This window comes from Aotus nancymaae, unplaced genomic scaffold (assembly GCF_030222135.1).
Source record: "Aotus nancymaae isolate 86718 unplaced genomic scaffold, 86718_ANA_hifiasm-v0.15.2.pri h1tg000003l, whole genome shotgun sequence".
Classification (NCBI taxonomy): domain Eukaryota; kingdom Metazoa; phylum Chordata; class Mammalia; order Primates; family Aotidae; genus Aotus; species Aotus nancymaae.
This window is the reverse complement of record NW_026988414.1, coordinates 947,495-956,942: the sequence shown is the minus strand read 5'-3', so window position 1 is coordinate 956,942 and position 9,448 is coordinate 947,495. Positions and strand designations below refer to the sequence as shown.

The following is a 9,448-nucleotide window of genomic DNA, read 5'->3' as shown; positions in this document are numbered from 1 at the left end:
TTTCAACCAGTTCAGGAATGAGGTTATTTGGCCATGACTGGCTGGTCTTGAGCTCAAGGATCTGCTTCAAATGCACACAGTCCTAGTTGAAGTTTAAACCCCAGTAAAACATTCCTCCCTGTAAATGGAAAATCCTGCTCCTACCCCCTCCCCTGCCCTGTTTTTTTGTTTTTGTTTTTTTTCTCCCGAGATCATTAGATTAGCAACTGGCTGTCCTCACCCCTCCTCACTGCCTCTCCTCTCTGGGACAGGCAGGGATCTTTAAGGAAGATAAAGCCTTCCTTGACTACCCATCATATTCAGTGTCCCTATTCTTCACTCGGAGAGGAAGGCAGAACCAATCAGGCTTATTTCTACAAGACTGCAGGAAGCCTCCTTAGGGAGGAGAGCAAGCGGGTGTGGCCCCAGCTTCCGGAAATGGCAGAAAAGAGGGTTTTCTCATTGAATGGGGGTGGGGGCTGGTGTGTTCTGGGAAACCTCATGAGTCACTTCATCTCTTGGAACTCAACTCCTAGGAGGAGAGGGTCTCAAGAGTGGTCCCTTGAAGGAGGGTGGGGGCAGTCTGCATTATTTCAGGTTGTGGCTGTTGGCTCTGGGACTCCTCTGGCCAAGGGCTCAGCTTCTTGGGACTTCAGCTATCTTCTTTCTGAAAGACCAAATTTAACGTAACCAGTAACGTGAGGACTGCCAGTATGGCTTTGTCCCTATGACTCAGAGGAGAGTTTGTCGGGCAAATTCAGGTGGATGAAGTATGTGTGTGCGTGTGCATGGGAGTGTGTGTGAATTGGGATATCATCTCTACAGACTGGAAATAAACCGGACAAACTTACCATCGTCTTGACTGATGTATTTTGGGATGGTTCTGGGCTCAGCATATTGTGAGCTAGCTAATATAGTAAGAGATGAAATGAGCCGTGTCCTGTGCATTTGGTCTGAGACAGCTGAAGTTTATTTACTCCTCACCACCTCCCCCAAGAGACAGGTTCTATTACATCATCCTTGTTTCACAACTGAAAAGCAGGCTTGGATAAGCAATGTGCTGAAAGAAACAGTGAATGGCAAAATCTGCATCCCCCAATCCCCGCCCCGGAGCCAATCCATGGGGTCCAAGTTAAGAACCTCTGTCCTAGAGCACTTATAATTCACTACAGAAATTTATTCTACAAAGGACTATAATATCATCAGTCAGCCTTAGCCAGATAATCTCAATACTAATGCTTCCACCACCACTTTCTGACTGAGGGCCACTGAAGAACTTTCTCAACTTCTCTTACCTCATCAACTGTTATTATTATGCATATATATACTTTTTTTCTGAGACAGAGTCTCACTGTCACCCAGGCTGGAGTGCAGTGGCGTAATCTCGGCTCACTACAACCTCCACCTCTCGGGTTCAAGCGATTCTCCTGCCTCAGCCTCCTGTGTGGTCCACAGGCGTCCGCCACCACACCCAGCTAGTTTTTGTATTTTTAGCAGAGACGGGGTTTCACCATGTTAGCCAGGTTGGTCTCAATCTCCTGACCTCAGGTGGTCCACCTGCCTTGGCCTCCTAAAGTGCTGCGATTACAGGAGTGAGCCACCACGCCCAGCCTATTTTATTTTTTGAGACAGAGTCTGGCTCTGTCACCCAGGCTGGAGTGCAGTGGTGCAATCACAGCTCACTGCAGCCTCGACCTCCTGGGCTCAAGGAATCCTCCCACTTGAGCCTCCTGAGTAGCCGAGACTACATGTCCACTCCATCCCTCTGGCTAATTTTTTTTTTTAAGAGATGGGGTCTCGCCATGTTTCCCGGACTGGTCTCAAACTCCTACGCTCAAGCAATCCTGTCTGCCAAGTGCTGGGATTATGGGCATGAGCCAGCGGTGCCTGGCCTACCTCATCAATTAAATAAATAATAGCCCTTAGGACGTCTTCAAGATTACGTGAGATCCCAGATCTGAAGGTTTTTGCAAAGGACTTGACACAAACTCGTGCGCCTGGAAGTGGGTATGGCTCTTGCTCTGGAGATGATTACCTTGATAGAAGCAAACCAAGTTGCTCTTTGGTGCCTGTTAATCTCCCCTCCCAGCCTTCTACCTTCCACATTTTAAAAGTCCCCTCGACCCAGTTTTTCTTTATCTCCCTTCCTCCCCTTGCACAGCCCAAAGCCTCTCTCAAAAGCAGCCCCTGAAAACATCTGTCAAGTTCCTAACTTCTCTGAATCGGAAGCTACTAATAGCCAACCTACATCTAAGGGGAACAAGGGGCATACGTCGCTTAGGCGTGGGCCGCTCAAGAGGCGACACTGACACTACGCGGACTCGCGCTGGCCGCGAAGGCGGGAGCACCAGGACGATCCAGGGCGCAGGCGCGAGGGCCCCACGAGCTGGCCAATGAGGAGCGGCAGCCGGGAGAGCGCGCGTCTCCTACCGATTCCGCGACCTCCCCTGGCCAAGCTTAACGTCACCAAAGCGCGCCGGAAATGTGGGACAGCCGCGCGACGCTGGCGCTGAGGGAAGGAAGTTTGCTGTAGGGCGACCTGGATTCTGCGGGCGAGGCCGTGGGAGGCAGCGTCGGCTGCTTCGACACACCGAGGGCGACACAATGGGAGACGAGATGGATGCCATGATTCCCGAGCGGGAGATGAAGGTCAGAGACTAGCCGGGGCCTCCTTCCCTTCTTTAGTCCTGGTGTTGCCTTGGAGCCCCTCTGAAAGGCGAAGCGCGGTTGCCGGCTGTCCCGCCTGCTGCTTGAACAGTTTACCGCGTTCACAGCAGCGCATCTGCCGCGATAGCGCCACCGAATGCAGTTTCCCAGTCCCTTCCTGGTCTCGTGCACGCCTCTTGAGTTACTCTAGCTACTTTCATGTGGCGGTCACAATAGTGGCAGTAACCACTGTTTATTGAGCGTTTACTGTGTGCCAGGCACGTTGGTAGTCATCCCAGCAGCCCTACGAAGTAGTTGTTAACGTAGAGGAGTAAGTCGAGGCTCGGAAAGTAATTGACCTAAAGTCACATTTGACAGAGGGGGCTGAAAGCCAGCATCATTTAAGACCTTTGCTCTCCCAGTACTTCTGTAAGGTGGTAGGGGCTTGCCTAACGTAGAGCCAGGGAAGGTCATCCGTCCTGCAGAACCTTTAGTTGATTGGACGAGGAAGACTATTTTTGACATCGGGTATCAGCCTGCAGTCAGGAACCTAAAGCGAGGGCCAAGTCGTCCCAATAATGGCGACGTGGGAGTCCCCAGGGATAACTCCAGGATGGTGTGGTTAAGAGTTCTCATATATGTTCTGACAGAGTGAGGGGACAGCAAATGGGCTACATCTGTTTTAAGCAGTGAAAGGAAGTAAGTTGCAGGAATATTTTAGTTGCCTGTGTCAACAGTAAATCACTAAAATGCATTTAGGGGATAGTAACCCATACCATGTTTAGAAAAGTGATTTTTTTTTTTTTTTTTATTGACAGAGTCTCCCTCTGTCACCCAGGCTGGAGTGCAGTGACACGGATCTCAGCTTACTGCAACCTCCTCCTCCCAAGCTCAAGCGACTCCCCTGCCTCAGCCTCCCGAGTAGCTGGGATTACAGGTGCCTGCCACCGTGCCCGGCTAATTTTTTATATTTTTTGTAGAGACTGGGTTTCACCGTGTTGGCCAGACTGGTCTCGAACTGCTGACCTCAAATGATTCACCTGCCTCAGCCTCCCAAAGTGCTGGGATTAGAGGCCTGAGCCACCATGCCCTGCCTAGAATAGTAAATTCTTTTTTGAGAATTACCACCTGTGGTGAGCCACCTAATGGGATTGTGTCATATTCCTCAGATATGCTGGGGTAGAATTAAAAAAGGGTTTATTAATGGAACCACAGACCTAGAAGATGGTAATCTTGTACTCCCTTTGGCAGAACATATAAAATTGGGATAATGCAGAGAAGACAAGCATGGCTCCTGTACGAGGATGACACAAATTCGTAAAGTGTTCCATATCAAAAAAACCAGGGCCAGGTGTGAGTGCCCACTATACTCCAGCCCAGGCAACAGTCCATCTCAAAAAAGAAAAAAAAAGACGGCCACGGGCAGTAGCTCACGCCTGTAATCCCAGCACTTTGGGAGGCCAAGGGGGGCAGATCAGGAGGTCAGGAGATCAAGACCATCCTGGCTAATACAGTGAAACCCTGTCTCTACTAAAAATACAAAAAATAGCCGGGCGTGGTGGCTCATGCCTGTAGTCCCAGGTACTTGTAAGGCTGAGGCAGGAGAATCGCTTCAACCTGGGAGGCGGAGGTTGCAGTGAGCCGAGATCACCACTGTACTGCAGCCTGGGCAACAGAGTGAGACTCTGTTTCAAAAAAAAAGACAACTGAGACAGTCCTTGGTCTTAGTAATACATATTTTTGTTGTACTGAAATTGAGTCTACTGAATATAACATGTTTTAATTTATTCATTGAATAGATTTTGTTTTGATTCTTTACAATAGGATTTTCAGTTTAGAGCGCTAAAGAAGGTGAGAATCTTTGACTCCCCTGAGGAATTGCCCAAGGAACGGTCGAGTCTGCTTGCTGTGTCTAACAAATATGGTCTGGTCTTTGCTGGTGGAGCCAGTGGCTTGCAGATTTTTCCTACTAAAAATCTTCTTATTCAAAATAAACCCGGAGATGATCCCAATAAAATAGGTAAGTTCTCTGGTTTATGTTGCAAAGTAGAGAGAAGAGTATGGTGGCATGATAATGTGTTTCCTTCCCAAGAAGTCACTCTAATGTTAAAATGAATGCTACTGTCGGTTTTCAAGTTGACTCCCAAGAAGATTAATGGAAACCTTTCTCGGTTTTCCCTTTGGTCCTTTGTATTTCTCTTTCCATGAGTTGTTCCTCTCAGCTCGAGGGGGAAGAATTTACCATTATGCCATGCTTTTAATTTTGCTCAGTTGAACTTGGGCTCTGGCTTTCTGGGTGAAGGGTTTTGTTGGAATGGGTTTTCAGTTGGCACAACAGGACGATCCAAGCTATTGGGAATGTGTACTATTTAGAGCATTGTTGCAAAACTATTTTCAACAAGGGCAATAGCCACAGTTAGTTTCCGCAGATTGTATGAGGAAGAATTCCTGGGATACTTAATGGATTGTTATATATCTTTAAGAAAGTTAAGATTTTATCTGTATAATTAGGTGTCGGGAGTGTATGTATGTTTATGCAGATGCAAATATTTTTTCACATTGACCTGGATAGAGGTTGTGGCTTTATGCTTAGAACATACTGGTTTTTTTGCTTTGTATTTTTTTGTTTTCATAGTTGATAAAGTCCAAGGCTTGCTAGTTCCTATGAAATTCCCAATCCATCACCTGGCCTTGAGCTGTGATAACCTCACACTCTCTGTGTGCATGATGTCTGGTGAATATGGTTCCATTATTGCTTTTTTTGATGTTCGCACATTCTCCAATGAGGTAAGCTACTGTTATACTGTGATATCAACATGAGAACCCTAAGCAGATTTCCTTGTGTTGAATTATAACTTGGAAGCTTCATAGGTTAACCCTTGAAGTCTTTCTCTAGATTAAAATATGAGATTAAAAAAAAACCCTTAATTATAGAATCATAGATTTTTGAGACAGAAGAGACTTTAAGAAATTCTTTCATAACACTACCTGCCCCAAGGTGTTATCAGGAGGCTTACATGACTTGCCCAAATTCATAATAGATAATGTCAAAAATTCCTACACTTTGGGCCTTTAGCCTCATAATGCAATTTTCTTCCATTCCAAGCAGTTTAAGAATAATAATAGTAATAGTGTGTCGGACTCTGTACTAAGTGCTTTATATGTCTTGTCACTTGTTCATGCCTACCACCGCCTTATGTAGTAGGTACTATTATAGGTGGAGAAACAGGCTCAGAGTTTAAGTAACTGTCCAGGGTCCCAACACTGTTAAGCAGAGCCAAGATTTTAATCTCATGTCTGCTATTTATTGGTTCTTTTGCATTTGTGCGTTCCCCTGCTGAGAGTCTCCCTGAGCATGTTAGAATAATTGATTGCTGGCTGAGTGCGGTGGCTAACACCTGTAATCCCAGCACTTTGGGGGGCTGAGGCAGGCAGATCATAAGGTCAGGAGATCAAGATCATCCTGGCTAACACAGTGAAACTCTGTGTCTACTAAAAAAAAAAAAAAAAACATTAGCCAGGTGTGGTGGTGGGCGCCTGAAATCCCAGCTACTAGGGGAGGCTGAGGCAGGAGAATCATTTAAACTCGGGAGGTAGAGGTTGCAGTGAGCCAGGATTGCACCACTGCACTCCAGCCTGGGCGACAGATGGAGACCCTGTCTCAAAAAAAAGAATAATTGATTGCCATTTTCTAAGTTGTGTTGAAATTGTCTATAGCAAATAGATATATAAAGCTAAATCTTTTTTTATGGTTATGGAGAAAAACTAATTTGAGATAACTTGTATATTCAGTAATTTCCATCGAATATTAAATGTCTCTGCGTTTACTAATTTGTTAACTTATTCCACTTTTGCATATTTGTTTTAAAAGGCTAAACAGCAGAAACGCCCATTTGCCTATCATAAGCTTTTGAAAGATGCAGGAGGCATGGTGATTGATATGAAGTGGAACCCCACTGTCCCCTCTATGGTGGCAGTTTGTCTGGCTGATGGTAGTATTGCTGTCCTGCAAGTCACAGAAACAGTGAAAGTGTGTGCAACTCTTCCTTCCACGGTAGCAGTAACCTCTGGTGAGTAACAAAGGCTCTCACCCTGTAACATACAATAATGGCAGTCTACTTAAGAATTGATTTCTAGGCCAGGCGCGGTGGCTCACGCCTGTAATCCCAGCACTTTGGGAGACCAAGGCGGGATCACGAGGTCAAGAGATCGAGACCATCCTGGTCAACATGGTGAAACCCCATCTCTACTAAAAATACAAAAAATTAGCTGGACACGGTGGCGCGTGCCTGTAATCCCAGCTACTCAGGAGGCTGAGGCAGGAGAATTGCCTGAACCCAGGAGGTGGAGGTTGCGGTGAGCCGAGATCGCGCCATTGCACTCCAGCCTGGGTAACAAGAGGGAAACTCTGTCTCCAAAAAAAAAAAAAAATTGATTTCTAGAAGTAAAAGTGGATAGCTTTTCATGTTGTGTGTGTGTGTGTGTGTGTGTGTGTGTGTGTGTGTGGTTTTGTGTTTTTTTTTTTAAACATGACAGAGGAGGTTAAGAGTGGAGAGTTTTTTGTGGAACTTTGAAAAAATAACAATTAAAAAAAAAGAAAACAAAAGAGTGGAGGTTTTTTTTTTTTTTTTTGGAGACAGGCTCACTCTGTCACCCAGGCTGGAGTGCAGTGGCTCACTGTAACCTTTACCTCCTGGGTGCAAATAATTCTTGTGTCTTGGCTGCCAAATAGCTGGGATTATAGGCCTGTGCCACCATGCCCAACTAATTTTTGTATTTTTTGTAGAAACAGGGTTTCACCGTGTTGGCCAGGCTGGTCTCAAACTCCTGACCTCAAGTGATTTGCCCTTCTCTGCCTCCCATTACAGGTGTGAGTTGCTGCACCCGGCTGAAAGTATTCTTTATCCCCATACTTAATGTCCTTGAAGCCAAACAGCATACATAATTTAACCTGAATATACTTGGGTTCTGGAGAAATCTTTTGGTATAGATGATTTAAAACTGTTTTTGAGAATAATTGTTTCTGGATCTATAATGGTGATACTCCAAAAGTCACTTGTACCTTCGTGGGGAGAGGCATTTGGAATACCAAATAGGAGCAGGAGAATGATCTCTTTTTTTTCTTTCTTTTTTTTTTTTTTGAGACAAGAGTCTGACTCTGTCACCCAGGCTGGAGTGCAGTGGCGTGATGTTGGCTCACTGCAGCCTCCACCTCGCAGATCCAAGTGATTCTCCTGCCTCAGCCTCCAGTTTAGCTGGGATTACAGGTGCATGCCACCTTGCCCAGCTAATTTTTGTAATTTTTAGTAAAGACATGGTTTCTCCATGTTGACCAGACTGGTCTTGAACTTCTGACCTCAAGTGATCATCTGCCTTGACCTCCCAAAGTGTTGGGATTACAGGCGTGAGCCACCACGCCCAGCCAATGATTTCTTGATATTTGGAAACCTTCTGTGTTCTCCTTGTCTTATCTAAAGACTACAGAGTTTTCTGTATTTTGCAGCTTTCTGGGCAGTAATTTATTGAAAAAGCACTTTTAGCTTTCAGTTCAATAGCCCAGTGATAAATCAGTTGGCTTATATAATTTTACTTTTTTCCATTTTGTCGGGTGGGGATGATCCTACAGTCTTCCATGGACTGACAGAGGAATGAGAAGTGATAATTAGCTGTGTGTGATAGATCTCATTGGTTTGCTCCATTTTCTTGTTTTTATTTGGTAACATTGTCTTTGCTCAGTGTGCTGGAGCCCCAAAGGAAAGCAGCTGGCAGTGGGAAAACAGAATGGAACTGTGGTCCAGTATCTTCCTGTAAGTTCTTATCTTGAACTTTAGAATTTTTCTTAAGTCACCCACTTTTTTGGGGGCGGTGTGGGAGTATTGTTCTTGTTTTTCCTATTAAAAAGTAATGCTTATTGTAACAAATCCATCAGTGAATGAAGAGTGGAACTCTTCCCTTCTCTCCCATAGTCCTCCCTCCAGAGGCACACACTATGTTGTATTGACTAGGTAGCCTTCCAAGCTTTTCTGGATTTTATACAAACAATCTGTGTGTAGCTGCATTTTTTATTTTGTTTTTTATGTAAAACGTGATCGTACTCTGTGTACTGTTCCCGACTTCATATTTTCAGTCCATTCCATAAAAACAGAACTTAAAGGAAAGGAGTTAGTGAAAAAGCTATGACAATAATGCAGAATCACTCTGGGTTAAAGCACAGTATTTGTCTTTTAATTGAATCCATCTTAAAGAGTCCGTTTCTCTAACTGTGGCACCAAAGAAAATGGATACTCATGTTGTTGCATGTGCATTCTGTCATCCTCCTTGTGATTTTTTTGAGATAATATTTGCAAATATCTTTCAATATCAATTGAGTTGCAAGGAACCCACATATGTCTATTGAGCCTGGACATGAAGGAGGGATTCACAGGTGGCGCCAAGGCCTTTGTTGTGCCTTCTTCCCTGAGACTGTTCTCTGCAGGGGAGGGGTGCAGAGTAGTGAATGTAGGTCGTATAGGTTTGAGGTTAAGGTTATGTTTCTTATTTTTTATTACCAAAAGTTATATGAAATTTGGTACATAATCTTTTAGGGCATTAACCTGTAAAAAGATAATGCAGTTTATTTAATGTTCTTGCTTTGTTGTTTGCCTTAAAAATTTTTTCTTTTTCTTTTTCTTTCTTTCTTTTTTTTTTTTTTTTTTTTTTTAGAAATGGTCTTGCTCTGTTGCCCGGGCTGGGGTGCATTGGTGTGATAACATAATGACTCACTGCAGCCTCAGCCTTCCAGGGCTCAGGTGATCCTTCCGCCTCAGCCTCCTGGGTAGCTGGG

The 9,448-nt window shown here is 44.8% G+C and overlaps 1 protein-coding gene and 1 non-coding gene across 2 annotated transcripts in view; both read left to right on the top strand.

The window, feature by feature from the left end:
- The first annotated feature begins 2,477 nt into the window (after nt 1-2,477).
- Nucleotides 2,478-9,448, top strand: part of NUP214 (nucleoporin 214) — a 101,202-nt gene continuing 94,231 nt past the window's right edge. The window contains exons 1-5 of the mRNA XM_064376949.1: nt 2,478-2,628; nt 4,450-4,645; nt 5,261-5,412; nt 6,497-6,695; nt 8,362-8,432. Of these exons, the coding sequence (XP_064233019.1) occupies nt 2,584-2,628; nt 4,450-4,645; nt 5,261-5,412; nt 6,497-6,695; nt 8,362-8,432 (663 nt within the window). The 5' untranslated portion in view covers nt 2,478-2,583. The remainder of the gene's footprint in view (nt 2,629-4,449; nt 4,646-5,260; nt 5,413-6,496; nt 6,696-8,361; nt 8,433-9,448) is intronic.
- LOC135277384 (U6 spliceosomal RNA) lies at nt 3,861-3,962 on the top strand. The gene has a single exon (XR_010344991.1). It is a non-coding gene; the product is annotated as a U6 spliceosomal RNA (small nuclear RNA).